Source organism: Taurulus bubalis (genome assembly GCF_910589615.1).
Source record: "Taurulus bubalis genome assembly, chromosome: 16".
Lineage (NCBI taxonomy): Eukaryota > Metazoa > Chordata > Actinopteri > Perciformes > Cottidae > Taurulus > Taurulus bubalis.
In genome coordinates, this window is record NC_136604.1 from 13,646,357 (window position 1) to 13,664,691 (window position 18,335).

General features: G+C 43.6%; 1 protein-coding gene across 2 annotated transcripts; it reads right to left on the bottom strand.

The window, feature by feature from the left end:
- Nucleotides 1–318: 318 nt before the first annotated feature.
- Nucleotides 319–17,942, bottom strand: ankrd28a (ankyrin repeat domain 28a; the record flags this gene model as incomplete). 2 transcript variants are annotated; one of them, XM_079231751.1, is made up of 29 exons in its annotated part: nucleotides 319–634; nucleotides 1,407–1,498; nucleotides 1,604–1,686; nucleotides 2,025–2,107; nucleotides 2,196–2,344; nucleotides 2,424–2,507; nucleotides 2,596–2,683; nucleotides 2,778–2,997; nucleotides 3,098–3,215; nucleotides 3,358–3,445; nucleotides 3,648–3,849; nucleotides 3,980–4,054; nucleotides 4,403–4,429; nucleotides 4,599–4,710; nucleotides 4,830–4,970; nucleotides 5,121–5,189; nucleotides 5,387–5,450; nucleotides 5,532–5,614; nucleotides 5,788–5,902; nucleotides 5,992–6,070; nucleotides 6,618–6,722; nucleotides 6,869–6,976; nucleotides 7,109–7,251; nucleotides 7,672–7,759; nucleotides 7,846–8,046; nucleotides 8,956–9,026; nucleotides 10,108–10,186; nucleotides 11,135–11,218; nucleotides 17,916–17,942. In XM_079231751.1, the coding sequence occupies 29 exons, from the start codon at nucleotides 17,940–17,942 to the stop codon at nucleotides 336–338; spliced, it is 3,177 nt and encodes a 1,058-aa protein (XP_079087877.1). In that variant the 3' UTR covers nucleotides 319–335. The 2 variants fall into 2 exon arrangements, with proteins under 2 accessions (XP_079087877.1, XP_079087878.1); XM_079231752.1 differs by lacking the exon at nucleotides 17,916–17,942 and adding an exon at nucleotides 12,948–13,106.
- Between the last annotated feature and the right edge of the window lie 393 nt (nucleotides 17,943–18,335).

Sequence of the window (18,335 nt, forward strand, 5' to 3'; positions counted from 1 at the left end):
GTAGGTACTTAATTTAAAAAGGAAAACATAAAAATTAAAAAGACACTGGCCACGATACTGACGATATCACCAGTGATGGTGTCTGAGATAAGCAGTGTGTATTGACCTAATTCTGTCTTTTAGTAAATTATTTTTCACCCCATTGCACCTTCAGAAAAAAAAGTGTTTGAGAACAAAGGTTATTTTTAGATTTGAAGAAGCTTACCTAAAAATAGTCTGCGCACACTGGCTCTATTTCTCTCTCTTTTAGTTCCTCGTCAGTGATCTATTAAGGCTCCTGAGTGGCTGGCTAGCTTGTCAGTATTGTGGGGCTCTGTCCAATAGCAGGTATGTCCTCAGTATGTTTCTGAATCGGAGTCATTCAGTTCATCATCCCCAGAGACGGAGGTCAGCGGCCGCTCCGGTCTGCAGTAGGAAACGTGGTCAGGCCTCAGAGAGGGAGGGGTGTCAAAGGCCACGCCTTTGGAGACGTGGTTGTTGGTGGGGTGGTGGTTGATGACAGTCTGAGTGAGAGAGTGTGCAGGCAAAGCGGCTATGGTGACCATAGGGGAGGTGGGCATCATGGAGTTGAGGATGAGTGCCAGACAGTCGGCCACGTCACGATTGGGAGCGCAGGCCAGAGCAGGAGTGTAACCTAAAGAGAAGAGAGTTAAAAGTAGAATTGCAGATTACACCCATGTCTGTCCTAAATGTCATCATTACATCCTCATTGTATCCTACTAGATTTTGTGTGAAATTGTCACAATTAGCATATGAATTATTGTGACGTCATGGTGACCTTGGCCTTTGACCACCAACTTCTGATCAGTTCATCCTTGAGCACAAGTGGGTGTTTGTTCCTTAAATATAAATATAGCTTTCATGAGACATAAATGGTCATCAACAAGTCCTGGTATAGCACGTCCAATAAAGTCATCAAATAGTCATGGAATAGTATTCCGGGAAAAATTAAGAGAATAGTATGTTGAGTTATGGTATAGATGATTTAAAAAAAATATTCCAATATTTTTTTAAGTAATTCATAAGTCACCATTTGTACGTTTAAAAAAAAAAGTCTTAGTATAGAATCTCTTCAAAAATTCTTCAAAAAGTTATTTTTTTTAAAGACGTCAAATAAAGTCATCAAATAGTCATAGAATATAGTATGTCAGACAAAAAGCCATTAAGAAGATTGTATAGTATATTGGAAAAAAAGTAATTGAAAAGCTTAAGTATAGCAAAATGGCATAGTATTTATATGCCATAAAAAGTCTGAAAAAAGTTATAGTACGGTATGCAATACAACATATCAGGTATGCCATTACTGCGTTAAGAAGAATGGCACAGACGGACATGCATAAACACATTTCCCTGTTGAAGTATGTGTGAATAGTGGGGTGTGGTGCAGCAGAAAGATGAAAGCTGACCGTTCTCGTCCACTGCTAAAACACTGGCTCCTTTCCTCAGCAGCTCCTGGACCACCACCGTCAGTCCCTTCTTGGCTGCTACATGCAGGGGCCTGGAAGAATTGGGGAGGGAGATTTTAAAGTCAATCCAGTCCGACCGTAGTACATTACCCAACAGCACAGCTAAATGTTTGCCTGCGGCGGGGAACACTACGTACGTCTGGAGAGCAGTGTTGGTGCAGTTGATGAGGTTCTTATCGCTGATCTTCTCCAGAATCAACAAGGCACTCGTCTCATGACCCTCACAGGAACAGAAAGCAACAGAGTAAGAAGCATAAAATAAGTATAATCACAGCTGTCTTGCACAATCCGGAAATAATTCACTTTGAAAATTTATGATTAGTCTCAAATTTATTGTCTCATTTGTACAATAACATGGCTTGTGTTTAACATTTAAAAAAAACATTTTTTAAGACATTTTGAGGATGTATATTGTTTGTATGTATAACTGATCTTTCCACCGGCCAACAGATCATTACTGACTGGGTAATGATTTTTCTTCTCTTTGGTCAGGGATTCTTGGTGAAATATTGACCAGTGAATATAAACACATTTCCCGTCTCTGTAAATGGTTGTTACCTTGCTGCAAGCCAGATGTAATGCTGTGTTCCTGTTTGTATCCTGTAGTGTGAAGTCTGCTTTCGCACTGCTCACCAACATCTCTGAAACACATGAATGGCAATGGTTACATGTCAAAGGTTTATAGAAGAAAGGCCAACAGTGTATGTAAGTGTCAATGGGTGTACTGACCCACAGTGTTGGTCTGTCCGTTTACAGCTGCCATCATCAGCGGTGTGCTGCTTATGTGTGTGTCAACTATGTTTGCCTGAGCTCCTTGGCTCAGCAGAAGGGAAACACACTCCACGTGGTCGGAAAAAGCTGCAGCGTGAAGGGGGGTCCTGCGTTGACACAAACACAGTTGACAATATACCAGCAGACCTCCAAACATCTTCTCATCATCATCACATCGTCTCTCACCTGCCCTTGGAGTCAGTGGTGTTGACGATAGTTGTGCCCAGGGAGTCAATTAACATCTCAGCCACTCCCTCATTGTCGCTCATACTGAAATACACAACACACACTGTCTGTCACATGCCTTCAGATCATCGTCTATCGACATAAAAACATTCATTGTCACACATCGTCTTACACGGCACAGTGCAGTGGACTGAACGAGTTGCCCTTAATCTTCTTGAACACCTCTTGGTCTAACAACACCTCCACGCAGGCATCATATCCTAGGAAAACAAAGAGAGAATGGAGGAACGGACATGAATACTACTTTGCTGTGGTTTCACACAGAACAGACATGTTTCTCGAGTGTCCCCGTACCGTTGTAGCAGGCCCAGTGCAGTGGTGTGTAGCCCTGGTTGTCAGTGAGGTGTGTGTGTGAAGTGGTGCTGGTGGTGGCCTGCAGAAGGGCTCCCAGGACACCCACACGGCCACAGGCGGATGCCAGGTGAACAGGGGAGCGGCCCAGGATGTCTCTGACACACACACTGGCCCCACGCTGGAGGAGAGCCTCTACACTCTCCTCCTGGCCTGTCACCGCCTGTGTGAAAATGAAGAAAGTGGAAAATAATAATGATACATATAGTATAATAAATGATATACAAAGCTGCAATATTAGTGAGTACATGTGAATGTCTCACCCCTCGGTGGAGGGCCGTCCTCCCCCAGCGGTCCTGATTGTCTACACTGGCTCCTTGACTGAGAAGAGAGTACACACACTCTGTGTGTCCGTTCAGCACCGCCAACATCAGAGGAGTCCTGTACACAGTGTGGAAATATAACATAACTCAGTACTTTTATTTATTTATATATTCATGAAATGAGTACAAGTATCTTTTTTTCAAACAAAAGACTAGCATAATGATATCTAAAGCCACTTATTGACGGTGTACACACTCACTGTCCATTGGTGTCTTGTACATCCACATTAATGTGTTGGTCGTTGGTGCTCATGAGCAGGCGCAGGCACTCTGGGTGGCCATTCATAGCTACGGCAGACAGACACACACACACACGCACACACACACACACACACACACACACACACACACACACACACACACACACACATGACACAAGCATGACTTTCTTTTTCTAAAGCAACATGTTTGCATTTTTCCAAGAATCTTCAATGATGCAAAGGTGTTGCATCCAAACATGTTTCTGTGGTTGTCCGTGTATGTGGGATACCTGCAGCATGTATGGCTGTCTTTTTCTGTGTATAGTCACGGGTCATGGGGGAGGAGCCATGGTGCAGCAGCATAGAGACACACTCCTGGTGACCCTTGGAGCAGGCCAGGCTGAGGGGGGTTCGGCCTTCTGGGCTGCAAACATCCACTTCCAGCAAGGACGACAAGAGAACCTCTAAAGCTCCACAGTGTCCATGGTAAGCCTAAACCAATGGAAGACACTTATTTTATGTCTACTGGTAACAGCCATGGCAGAGACAGTGAAATCCTGTATGTGAGAGAGACAAATACAGACACACTGTACTGTAATACAGACACACAACTTGAACTCACCGCCAGGTGGAGTGGACTGACGGGGGCCTGGCTCTCTGAGTCACTCATGATGTCTGTTCCCGATGTCTCCATTAACTGAAACAGAGAGATGGTTCCCATATTACTAATAGCATATCCAGGTTTGCAGACATAGCAAGTTGCATAGAAGTTAGGCCATGGTCACACTGCTAAATCTGGTCCAAATGTATTGAAGGAGAGATTTGGGGTGTTTGGGTTGTGTGCTACGAGGAGTCTTAGGTTAAAAAGTGTTTTCCTTCCAAATGCATACAACGTTAGACCTGCCAATTGTTATCCCACCATTAAGAAGATAGAAGAGTTTTCACAGTAGCTTCACCTGCCCACCAGATGATCTAACCACTATGTTCCCTATTTGTCCAACAGATGGAGCTACGCACAAACAAATCAATCAATGTCAGGGCTCACCACATCAAGAGGTGTCTCACTTGCCATCTGAAAGAAACACAGACAAAGACTGTTTATGAGACTATGACAAGTGTACTTGTGTGCTGTAGTTTTCTCATCAGTTCAAAAGCCTTTTAGCACATAGAGGTGTTCAGATTTTCTGACCGTCTGTAGGACATGCAACATATTTGTCACCCTGTGAGGTAGCTGTACACACCAGTTCCAGGCAGAGTGTGCGTCCATAAGCTGAGGCATAGTGCACAGCACTGTAACCCTGTTTGTCTCTCATTCCTGGATTGGCATCGTTCCTCAACAGGTACTCCACACACCTGACAAAGACCAAAGAGAGGAGAATATCTTTTAAGCCATCGTCTGACACTGAGGATTATTTGTTACACTTTGATACTTAACTATGAACTTTATCAGTTAAACGCAGAGTAGAACGTACTTTCCATCCGTGTCAGCTGCAGCAGCGTAGTGCAGGGGGCTGCAGCCGCTCTGGTCCAGCTCATTGATGCTTGCCCCAGAGCCCACCAAGGCAAACACACAGTGGTAGTTGCAGTTGGCTGATGCATAGTGTAGGGGAGTCCTAGAAAGATCAGAGTCAATATCAGCTATTATTTATGCCAGTGAGGACTTCATACTCTACTCCCCAAAATGTGGGCAAAAGTCTTTCTCAGTTTTCATACCTTATTTGTATTCCTAACATTTCTAGAATTAAACTACATTCTTGGCTCACCTTCCAAAGTTGTCTTTCCTGTTAAAGTCTGCTCCAATGTTTAACAGCAGGTTCAAACACTCCAGGTTCCTGCTTGGAGAGACAGATTCAACAGTGATGTTTTGCTAACATACAAGTCTATTGTAATCAAGTGCACAGATAATATTTCAGTGTGCAAGAGAGATGGAAAAAATAAAACAAAGGGTGAATACCGTTAAATAAAGAACAAAGAAAAGCATTAAAGGAATTAAACAATAGTAAGACATTGAGCAGGAATTATGACTCACCCTCCAGCTGCAGCAGCATGTAGACAGGACCTTCCAAAGTCATCAGGGGTGTCCATGTCAAACCCTGCGAAAATATGTTATCAGCATCAATTTGGATGTCAACTAGGTATTTCCAGTGACAAGAATGGTGTCAGCATGAATGTACCTGAGGACAGCAGCTTCCTGCAGCAATCCGAGAAGCCGCTAAGAGCTGCCAGGTGGAGAGGGAACATCCCATGAATGCCTCTCCTGAATAAACATTAAGGCAAAGAAGACAAGCCATCACAGAAAGGTAAGGTGTGAGAGCATGGGTGCATTATTGATGACAGAAAGAATTTCGTTTTTATCTGTGAGTCTTATCATTAAAGAACATATTGTTTTCAGTGGGAAGATAGATGGACAGATGGTCAATTGTTACTAACTTGGCGGTGTTGGCTCCATGTTTGATGAGAGCTGTGATGATGAGCTCATGGCCATAGCGGGCAGAGATGTGAAGGGCAGTGTTTCTGCTCTTGTCCTCACAATCGATCTCGGCTCCTACGCACACATAAAAAAAAAAGGGTAACACGTATGTATTTCCATTAAAACCCTCACTGAAGCAGACAGCACACTGCAGGGGCTCTCACCATTTTGAATGAGGGCCTGAGAGCAGGAGAACCTTCCATGGGTAGCTGCCATGTGGAGGGGGGTTTTACCATCCTTACTCTGGACAGATGGAGGGAGAGACAGTGGAGATAAGACGAGCGCTACAAAGACGATGAACATGAGTGTCTGTTGAGACCTGTACAGTATATCATTGCTGCAGTGCATGTATATTGACATTAAAGTGTGGGAAGCTGACTCAACTGAGAAATACAGTAGTGTAAAAAAAGTGTAGCATGAATAGAAGCTCTTAGACCCCTTTGTGGACCACACACAGACCCATATATTGCCTGAGCAGCTTGGAGCCTGAGGGAGCCACCCCCTCCCCCGGCATCTTCCATATGGCCTTGCATCTCGAGGCTGTGGGGACCTAATATCAGTTTCCATCACTGCTACCAAAGTGTTAACCACACTGTCATTTCAACTTTCTACTAGATAGTGGGCAGGAAACACACGAGGACCCGGGCTTCTTATCTCTGTTCTTTTGATAATATATAGGCCTGCAGTTGATGAATACAGTCAATTCAACTGTACCAATAAGAATGCAAATACCGTTTATCAGCTGAATTTGGCTATGTTTGTGTGAAAGTGTATCTTCATATGCACACACCCGCATGTTGATGTGAGCTCCGTGGGACAACAGCAGCTCCTGGCACAGCGCCCCCTGGCGTGAGGAGGAGGCAAAGTGGAGGGCAGAAAATCCCCTCTCGTTCACCTGAAGCAGGGTACCGAACAAAACAGTTAAACACACACAAGCAATCATCACGCACATACTATCTCGCACAAGGACACACACACACACACGACACACACACACACACACACACACACACACACACACAAACAGACACACACACACACCTGGTTGACGTTGGCCCCTGCCTCGAGGAGCTCACTGACCACCACGTCCTGTCCATTGTAACAGGCCAAATGGAGTGGCGTGTTGCCATAGCCGTTCACCTCATTGACCTATAAAAGGTGAGAAGTAGTTTTATTGTCTGGCGAAGACATTTAAAACAGCTTGTATATCTACAGTTAAAGATTGAGCTGGGTCAAAGGGCGCATTATATACTGCATTAGCATGCATATGTCTGTACTGACGTGGACCCCCAGGCTGAGCAGGTAGTGCACTGTGCTGCTCATGCCACTGGAGGCGGCTGCATGGAGCGGAGTGTAGGCTTTTTTGTCCTTACAGTCAACCTCTGCTCCACTGGCCACCAATAACTTCACCACCTCCAGGTGACCTGAAAGAGGAGGAGGGCAGAAAATGTTATGATGACATAAAAAAAAAAAAAACACATTCAACAACCGGCAAGTAAGGACTTGTTCATTTCAACTTGTACTATTTTAAGTGACAACCGAGAGAGGGAGAGGGAGAGGCAGAGGGAGAGAGCGAGAGAGAGGGTGGGAGAGAGAGAGAAGGTGGGAGAAAGAGAGAGAGAGAGAGGGAGAGGGAGGGAGAGAGAGGGAGAGGGAGAGGGAGAGAGAGAGCGAGAGAGAGAGAGGCTTCATTTAGTCTGATAAAGCAGAGAGTGAATGGAAAAGGGAGGGGAGTATGAATAGAAGAGGATAGCTAGAATAGGAGAGCTAGAATAATTGTAGGTAGGTAGAGAGTTCATTTAGTCTGATAAAGCATTCAAAACCATACAATAAGACAGGCTCACCCATGTAGGCTGCCCAGTGGATGGCTCTCCTGTCCTTCTTGTCAAATGCATTAATGTTGGCTCCTCTGGACAGCAGCAACTTCACCATCTATCACACAAAAGCAAATTAACTAGATGTTATCTGACATGACATGCATGCGAGTGTGTCTCCGCGTGTGTCTACAGGAGACCCACCTCTACGTGTCCACTGAAGGCAGCGTGGTGCAAGGCAGTGCGTCCCGCCCGGTCAGACACATTGACGTTGCTAAGCAGCGGGACCAGAGCCTCGGCACAGCGCACCGCCTTGTTGCTAGCTGCGACATGGAGCGGCGTCTGCCAGTTCTTGTCCCGGGCGTTAACATCTGCACTGTGCTTCAGCAACACTGCCACTGCATCCTGGGTGGACAGTGAGCATGGGTCAGTGAGCATGAGTGTGCAGACAGAGGTATTCTTTAAAATGCCTCAGTGTACTAACAAAGTACATGCCAGTGTACACAGGTGGCGATGTGTGGACGGTTATAAAAGTCTTTGCTATTCTTCAGGGGCTTTCATGCCGACAATAGCACTGAGGAGGCGAACAAACGCAAGGGGCTGCGTTAGCGTGGGCATATTGCCCAGGACCAAGCAGAATAGGTAAAGAGATTTTGAAGGTTTATCAAATACCAACACAATGTGGTTATGTCATTTTACCCCTTCAAGGCTGGATTGTACAAATCTGGAAACATTATCTCGGCTGCAATATTCTTTTTGTATCTCATGCTCGTAAAGTAGCTTACCAGATATTCTGGTATGTGTGTTGCTGCACTAATCTGTGTTTTCTAAAGGAAAAAGGTCTCTCTTTTTGTTGCAGTGTTATTGTCAGTGGGAGGGCCGCTATGAAGAATTATTATTATCCTTCTTGTCGAATGTTGGCTCCTCTGAAGAGCAGCAACTTCACCATCTATCACACAAAAGCAAATTAACTAGATGATGATATGTATGTATATTAGTGTCTGTGTGTGTCTACAGGAGACCCACCTCTACATGTCCACTGAAAGCAGCTGGGGCACTAACCTGCGTGTTTTTCACTGAAATGAAAGAAGTCTGCATTCTTGTTGGAGTGCTATTGCCAGTGGGAAAGACCCGGCATAGGGTTGAATGAGTCTTTTCAAACAAGGGCTTCTCAAAGATTTGAAAAGCTGTAGCCTAATTGTGAGACTCATTGCATTCCATAGCTGCTGAGGGCCGCGGTTACAGTCACATAATTAGTGGAGACATCACAGTACACATTAGCATTAACATTGTGTTTGTGTAATAATGTGTTACCTCACTACAAGAGGCGACAGCTCGGTGAAGAGGAGTCAACCACTTGTTATCTTTGGCATTAACTCTGGCTCCTTGGATGAGAGAAGGAGAGTGAGGGAGAGTGTGAGGGAGAGAAAGATATCAGGGATATGTCAACAATGGCAGACACAGCAAAGGCAAACATAGTGGAATCATTGAAAGATACATGAAAAGCCCAGAAGACAAACTAATAGTTTAAAAGGCTTTTCACACTTTCGCATATGGGAAGGGGGGTCTTATGAGCCAACGGTGCCTGGAAGTTAGAAAACTCCCATGATGCTCTTTGGCACAGCTTGGAGTTAAAATAGACCCTGAAGCTGCACCTGTTGCACATTATTGCGAAACAGTGACCACACACACACACACACACACACACACAACACACACACTTCCATACTACGCTTGTATTAGGATTGGCCCCACTTCCTGACATGCTCAGTTGACTTCACAGAAAGTCAAACCGACCATATCAGATGATTGATAAATCACGGAGTCACCGAGAGATGGTGACAGCAGTGAGCCGACACACGGGCAAGAAAACTACTGAGGGAACAGGGAGCTACATTTGGGGGGAAAGAATTGAGTAAAAGGCCATAACTTTAAATAGTTAAGGAAAGCATTATTTGGGATATTATGACTCAAATAGTGTTTGTTTTTTTTAAACAAACAAAACATAACAAAAAACTAATAATAAATGTGTTTCCATTTTAGCCTGACCTGGTTGAAATCTTCAAACAAGGCAGAAAGATACATTACTTCCATATACCTCGAAACAATTTACTGTGCAATGAAAACTAATTTAGTTGCTCTAAGATACTGACAGGTATTAGGAACCACAATTCAAATTGTTTGGCCCCAATAACAGATTTTTCTCTAATTTTACAAAAAGCAGGATTACCATTCACCATTTGATTTGAGAATTAATGACTTGTCAGCTTTACAGTGTGAGAATGATCTAAAATATGAAAAGGAATTAATAAACATAAGACAAATTCAGGGGAGCTAACATGGAGGCTGAAAAACAGGACCAGGTGGATGGATAAGTAAGTTTTCCAGTAGAACTTATACTAAAGGTGGACGGATATTAAATCAAATGGATGACTGGCAGGATTGATAGCTGGCTGTATTGTTTACCTGAGAGGATGAGCAGTTCAATGATCTCAGCATCTCCCAGGTAGGATGCGGCATGCAAAGGCGTCCTCTTCTCATTGTCCTGACAGGAGATTCCAAAATATAGAAAAACACAAATTTAAACAAGTTCATTATTTCTCTTTTTTACACAAACATAAGCCCTGGGACACATATTCAAACATGCTCATGATGGGATGAAGGCATACATGGCATGCCCCAAACAAAATATGTATACCTCACACTGTTTCAGAACACAAGAAACATGAAACTCCAGCCAAAAGGAGAAAAATGTCTATCATGTCTTCACTCGAATTCTTCACTTTGCTCCATAACTTAAATACACCCTGCTGCAGTCTCTCTCTCTCTCTCTCTCTGTGCAGTAGCGAGCAATAACCCTGGGCTTTAAACAACTGGCATGTGACTGCAATAGGTTTGGGCTAGTGTTGCTGACTCCAAAAGACTCAGTGTGATGACCCCAGCACTATAGGTCCATGGAAAAACAGATGGACAGAGAGAAAAACAAAGACTGTGAAAAAAGAATGTGGTGTAACCTGAGGAAATGTATTCAGAAAGACTGGGGACACAGAGAGAGAGCGAAAGGGAGAAAAAGGGGAAGATATCAGTAGAAGATTATAAGATAAGAGAGGGTAGTGTTATGAACAATTCATGTGTCCTGCCCTGATTGACAGCTATATAAGATGGGGAAGCTGCCAGAAGGCACTCTCGGTCAGTTAATTGATCAACTGTAACCTGCTGGCTTACTGCTGCTCCCCTTGTTTGTTGTTTTATCCGTCGTGGGGTGTGTGTGTGTGTGTGTGTGTGTGTGTGTGTGTGTGTGTGTGTGTGTGTGTGTGTGTGTGTGTGTGTGTGTGTGTGTGTGTGTGTGTGTGTGTGTGTGTGTGTGTGTGTGTGTGTGTGTGTGTGTGTGTGTCGCTACAGTGTGAAAAGCAAATATGCAAGTGTGTGGTCAGAACAAAGACATTTATATTTGGAGAATATCAGAGGAAATAGCCAGAAGAGTTTGCCCTACCTGAATGTTGACATCCTCTTTCTTGAATATGAGGGCGCGAACTTCATCTGGGTCGACATTGAAGATGGCTCTTAACAGAGACGGCTACAGAGACGAGGAAAAGATGAGGAAATGCTGATGAACACGACTACATACTCAATTTGCAAGGCAGTCATTTTCTATGCTGACAACCGTGTTATCAGTGTGAGTTATGAGGGTTACAAAGGGGAGAGTCTCACACAGAGACACTATAATCCTGAGCAGGAAGAGAGCTATGAGTTACAAATCCCAATTTCTTTAATGACGGTAAAGCTGCAGCATGCATCACACGAACACATGCACACACAGTACAAGTTTTAATCCGTAAGGGTTACAGCTATGCTCTCTCGCCACATGGTGTGAGGTCAGCTGATAATGATGTAAATAGCAGGGTAATTTTAACAATTTTAACACAAGGAAGAGATGCACATTTTCCCAAAAGGAAGAAGCTGAAAATGAATGACAGATCTCGGAACAACTCTTTAATACTATTGTATTTATGTACATCCGTGTGTGATCCGCGGCACGAACATGAGCGCATGGTGCCTCATACTGAGTGGGATTTTGTAAACAGTGTTGCTCAGTAGTGCCCATAACCTTCAAGAGGTGTGCAACAGAAGAGCATACATCCATTAAATTAAACGTGAAGTAACAGTATTTTATTTATAAATACTGTTATAATGTTATATTATATGTATGATCAATCACTTAACTAAAATTGTATCTTGGATAACAAATACAACCTTGGAACTTTTATGTTAAAAATCAAAGTGAAACTAATTCATCTACAACTGAACATTTTTGGCCCACATTTTGTATTTTTCCTTCATCATTTAAAAAAAGCTTTACTACATCTCTCTAATTAAGATTGTAACTAGGAAATAAGTTATTAATTAAATTAATTATATATGATTTTATATAATTGTCATAATATTGTTGATTTAGGGGAGATCTGGAGAGGCTTCAAATTCCAAAGCCCCTCTATATGATAGTATATTGCCATTCCCTCCTTTGTAATCGTGTAAGTACTAAGTCTGTGGAAGTGCTATGGGTCTCATTGAACATTTTGTCACACATACACCTTTTTCCCAATCAAGGGCTGCCAACTTGTACCATTTACTACTACATGAGTATTATGAAGTGGATCTGCTCTTTACTCTCAGCCTCTCAGCTTTCCCCATCCCTCTCTGATTTCATCCCAACTAAAAATAAGTGGTGCTGTCAGGCATGTTGGCATCTGTCTCATGCTTATTACACCAATGACCACCGCAACTATGTCAAAGATCGGAGAAGGTAGACACAGATTATGAGAGCAAATCCCGTCATCAGAGCAGGCACATTCTCTCTGGCTCCCCCCCCGACCCCCCATCTTCTTGTGATCTTCAAAGAGCAGCTTTCATATGAAGTAAAGACTTACCAGGTTTCAATTGGAGGCTTGCCCTTCATACAGTCAACCCCACACACTACAAAGGCCCAGGCCTTACGGATAATCTATACAAACCAGCAGTCATTTCACATAGCAGGCTATATTGGTGATTGTAGTCGGTGATATATTTAGCACAGGATGACAAGTGTTGGCAGTCATTGTGTTTTTATACAGTGGGATGTGGACCTACGTACTTCAGCACAGGTTTAAACTTCAAGCCAGGTATGACAGGTGCATTGGTCTGTTTAAACCCCGGGTGAATGCTCTCATTCTCAGAAGAAACTGTAGAACGTAAGCATATGCAAAACCTCTGCTGGATCAGCAAAGTTAATTTAATTCAATGAAGACAAACAGAAGCACCCATCTCACCTTGTCCTCCTGAGCGGCAGCCCTTCGAGAGGCATGATGGGATTTGCGGTCTGGAGATGACTTGGGCCGGGGAGGTGGGGGTGAAGAGGTAGGCTCATCCTCCTCCACCTCCTCCAGCACCACGATACACACACGACTTGCCCGTTCTGACCGCATCAGGAACACTCACACAAACACAAACACACTCTCTCTCTCTCTCTCTCTCACGCATACACACATAAATACACAGTGTTCCCTCTTACATACATGCCCAATTCAGGGGGACAAAGGTCAGCATAAATCCCATAAACGGAGTAATTTCCTCGTAAACAAACGCTGCACATCTTCATGTAAAATCCAAATGAGATCCAGCTCTGTCCTCTATCTGTCAGTGTTGCCTTGCAGCATGTCTGCTCTCTCCTCTTCTCCTCTCTCTAGCCAATACTCACACTCTCCGTGAGCAGCAGGGAATTCCTCTGCGTAATGGTGGCGTCAAGCGGCATGCGGCAGAATGAGCTTTGGCTGCCTAGCAGCGCACAGGAAGCTACATATCCTCACTGCTGTGCTGCAGCCAGGAACACACACACACACACACACACACACACACACGTCAGATGCAAACACACACAGAGACCCTGTGATTAGCGTGGACGGGGGCCGCAGCAGCCAATGTATGTGTGGGCATGCGTAGCTTGTTTCAGGCAGACTGCTGAACCCAGCTCTTTCAAAAGAAGAGACAGAGGGAGGGAGAGAAGGGGGAGGGGAGCGAGGAAGAGAGAGAGAGAGGCTTCATTTAGTCTGATAAAGCAGAGAGTGAATGGAAAAGGGAGGGGAGTATGAATAGAAGAGGATAGAGAGCTAGAATAATTGTAGGTAGGTACCTAAAATACAAAGAAACCTGGAGGAAGAATGTGGCAAAGGACACAGAGGGTGCTAGGGACACAAATGGGTGCAAATGATGACAGAAAGTTAACTGAGAAACAACATGGCTTAAAACAAGGGGTTAGAGATTAAGAAGGAATGATACATACATAGAAAGTTTGTTTAGAAATAAAATGAATGACAAAGGAAGTGAGAAATACTCGACTGGAGAAGAGTTAGGAACCTATTTTGATTGATGCTCTCCCAGTAAACACAGGTCACTTGCTAGCCAGTGCCGATCCACGAGTCCCTTATGAGTTCATTTAAGTGTAATAACAAAAGTGCAAGTGGAGTGAAGATGCTCCAGTAGAGACTCATGATGCAGCACTATTGATTCTTTATTGAAAGCCCTGCTACCTTCAGCAAACCACGGCATGTTGTCTGTTGAGAGCTTCAATACTGACTGGATATCGGAATGTTTACTACTGCATTGAGATTTTCTGATCCTTCCTTTATGGACCCCGCGCTAATACACTCAACAAAGCTCTGTTCTTTGGTATTGTACATTAAAGTGATGGTATGAACTAAGAACCAATGGTCTCCTTACACTTCACTAGATGCCCAAGCTTGAGCCAATCTAAAAAGCTTTGACCCATGTAGCATGGAAAAAACTAAACCATGTGCCGTACACTGTTGAGTTGTTTTTAGAATTTGCTAAATAAGATTTTAGTGGTTTGCATCTTCATAAAGTTGGTGCTATAGTAGAAGTGGGGAATAAAAGAAAATGGATAACAGATCGGTGTGTGTGTGTGTGTGTGTGTGTGTGTGTGTGTGTGTGTGTGTGTGTGTGTGTGTGTGTGTGTGTGTGTGTTCCAGTGTCCTATTTGGTGTATTGGCTTAGCTTCAAAAGTCCCCATCTCCTCATTATAAAACTGGAACAAACTGGCTTTGCCAGAGAATGTGAGGGTAGCTAACAAGACCAGTCTGTATGTGCATGTCCGTGTGTCTGTGTGTGTGTGTCTCAGTCTCCTTCATATTCAACACAGATCCTAAAAAGAGCAATCTTGCCAAGCCACACAACCCCATTAACTCAGAGGGAGGGACGATGCGAGGGCGGGCGAATGAGAGAGAGTGATTCAGTTGGATGGAGCCCTTCTGCGGGCCTACATTTTGAGTCTAATTAACTTAACATTTATAAACTGAAAATGAAACGCAGGCTAACAATCTTTCTTCTCCGACAGTCCCTGAGTTGAGATTCGCCTCAAAGGCTCAAACAAAGAATGTTTGGGAAGCAAAGCATAGAAACAAACAACCAATGTTTTATCTATCCCAGTTGCTAGAACTGGGGATACTTTCAGGAACGTAGCCCAAAGGTGTTTTCAGAGCAGATCGGTTGCCATTTCCCAAACAGGATATTGTCTTTGTGTGAACAGTGTGTGCAGAGTATGCATGTGTTTATAGTTGTAATCAGGACTCGGGAGCATAGTCAAGCAAGGCAAGCACGTGGAATAGGAAGGACTTTGTCTGAGAACAAAACCTAAAAATTCCATTTCCTGATGCGCTTTTATGAGGCGGGCAAAGCTCAAATGTCTGCTCCATTAATGCTGAGCTGGTGCTCTATGCACACCCAATATTATCACAAATACAATTCCAATCCAACTCCTGAGCTTTACATAATAATGGAGAGGCCCAACGTGACCCATGTGTAACAGTATGCAGCTTGCACTGACCTATGCTCTGAACCTGCGACAGGATGTACTGTGTGTAATATAATCCCAGTCCAGAAATTTAAAGGCGTGTGTGTGTGTGTGTGTGTGTGTGTGTGTGTGTGTGTGTGTGTGTGTGTGTGTGTGTGTGTGTGTGTGTGTGTGTGTTGGGACACTCACACAGAAAGCAGCAGTGCTGATGGTAATATCTACATGTTCTGAAGCTTAAAATCAAGAGAGGGTGATCGGCACTAAAGCATTGTTGTCTTCATATTACATGTACTATAATGGTATGCATAGACACAGTATATATTACTGCTCTACTTGAAGAGAGGATGAGTCATTAACATTACATGGTTCTAAATTAATGTGAGTTAAGTTTGACCACTACCTGCCAACATTCTCCCATAAACACAGACTTTCACGCCCTTCCAGGTGCCCGCCTGCTCCTCAGGATATAAACTAATGCTCATTCACACACACACACACTCACAGCACAGCCTGGTTCACCATCTTGCCCAGGGACACGACAACATAAAAACAGGAGGAGCCAGGGATTGAACTGCCGATTAGTGGACGACCTGCTGTACCTCCTGAGCCACAGCCGCCCCAGTTATTCTGTGTGTACTGTGCACAGTTCACTTGTGCAAAAACAAGATGTTACATTGTCCTTTAAGGCATTTTGGCTAATAGCCAACATTAACAGAATATAGCTGATGTAAACAAAACAACAAAGTGCCCCCCTGTGGTTGACCTTCTGCTTTCATTGATTGTGTTTTCAGAAATTGTCTCTACCAACTCTCTTGAGGCAGGACCATAGTGTGGGTAAGACACTCTGCATCCAAGGTACAGGATGCCCTCTAGAGGACAAACCAAAGTTTGTAGCCAAAAGGGACGCTCACTCCTGTCCCTCTAAGTGGGACTATTTTTGTCCCATAGTCCAGTTCTCGGTCAGCAAGCACTACGGAGAACAATGGAGAATAGAGAAGGGACTCTAATCACTTACACTCTACCGTTTTTTACTTGCCTGTCCAGAAGACTAGTCAGACCGGGACAGGCCACAGAGCTGCTTTATCATTGACCCACTTTGACTGAAGTTCATATTTAGGCCAATTCTGAACCAAAATCATTTCAATTTCTAAGCACTTGTTTGTCAAAATTGACAGTTGAGTGCAACTAACAGTTGTTTTATTGAATCGTTACTTGACAATCATATTCAGTAATAATTGAGTATAACATTTCAACTTTTAGGTTAAAATGTAATACTTTGACAAATGCTTATCCCAAGTTACCAGAGGCCCATGTAGCTTTTAAGTGTTTGACGAACAGTCACAACACATTTGCAATCACTACAATGACGTGAAAAGGAGAAAAGAAAGCCAAATATAATGATTACAAATATGTATCCAAGAAGTATAGTATACCGATAAATCGTGTAAATGATTAATAATTACAAAAATTACAACTTTTGTGATGATTGACACAGCAGCTATTTTAAAAGTTTTTTTTTTGGGGGGGGGACCTAACAAAATAACTTGTAACAACAATGTTTTAATCCACTATGTCGTTGCTGATGCATGTGTCCTCTACAATGCCCAGTGAATAGCCGCCTTTAAGCTGGTGGAAACCGTCTAATACGTGAACACAGCTGGAGAGTTCAGAACCACCACCACCACCTGCTATTTTAGTCTGACAGGCGCTCCTATCTGCAGCAACAGATGACTGCCCACAGCTGTCCCGGAGAGGGAGCTGAAATAGACAGCTGACAAAGCAAACTCCCTGCGTCGGAAGTCGGCCCCGACGGTCAGTCAAATCGGAAACGTGCTTTTCAATTTAAGGAAAACACGTTTCATTCATTTGAATGACCCTATAAATGGCGTGCCATAATAATAAAGGTGTGTCTGGCATTAGTTCAAGTTGCAAACTAGCATTAGCAGATCAAGGCCACCCTGTTAACCTCCGAGCTATCCAGCTGTGCTCACCGGTCCATCGCCGCTAGAAACAGAAACCAACCGCAACAGTCGAAAGCACCGAAGACCACCGACATGGCGGCGTGACCGTTGCTTTTACTTGAAAGTGACCATTTAAACCGAAGTGACGTAAACGTAACAGGTGACGTGAAGTTAGCGAGCTTCTTATGTTAACTGGTTACCGGCGCGCTAGCTAACAGTCTCTCGTTAGCTCGATGGAAGTCAAGTCAACGTTAACCGTAAGACCGGTAGCCGTTTAAAAGCAGTTTGCCAGACCGGTTTATGTCACGGATGAACGTCAGGTAGCTCAAATGAACCGTCATTGTGGCACGGTGTCGACTAAAGTTATACACAAACACTCAAAACTAGAGAAACGTTAATCGGTGTCATAGAAAAGTGATCGCTTTTTGAGGAGTTAACGTGAAACGTTAGTTTGATACCGTAGACGTTACCTGGTCTTGTATCTTCAACACGGCCATATTCCCCGTGTGAAACCGAAAGGAGGCAGTAACGTTAACGATAACTCGCTCGTGCCAGTTACTGTACATTTATGGAGGGAAGCTGAAGAGGAGCGACTCTCCGGAGCGGAGTGAACGCTGTGGCTTCCTCCTCTTCCTTCCTGTTGTGTTCATCATGGGACAGAAAGGACAATACGGGGAATTTAGGACCAACGCTCAGCAACATTTATGTATTGTTTTGCAATAAATATTGTATTACATTATATTGTATTTTATATATTATTGATATATGAAAATGGGAATAAAAAAAGGCATGTTCGCAGTGTGAGATATACATCTGCAATGTACTATTGATAAACGTTTGTCATCCAAGTCGAAAAACCCAGAGTGCAGTTTCAAATGCAAAGTTAGGAT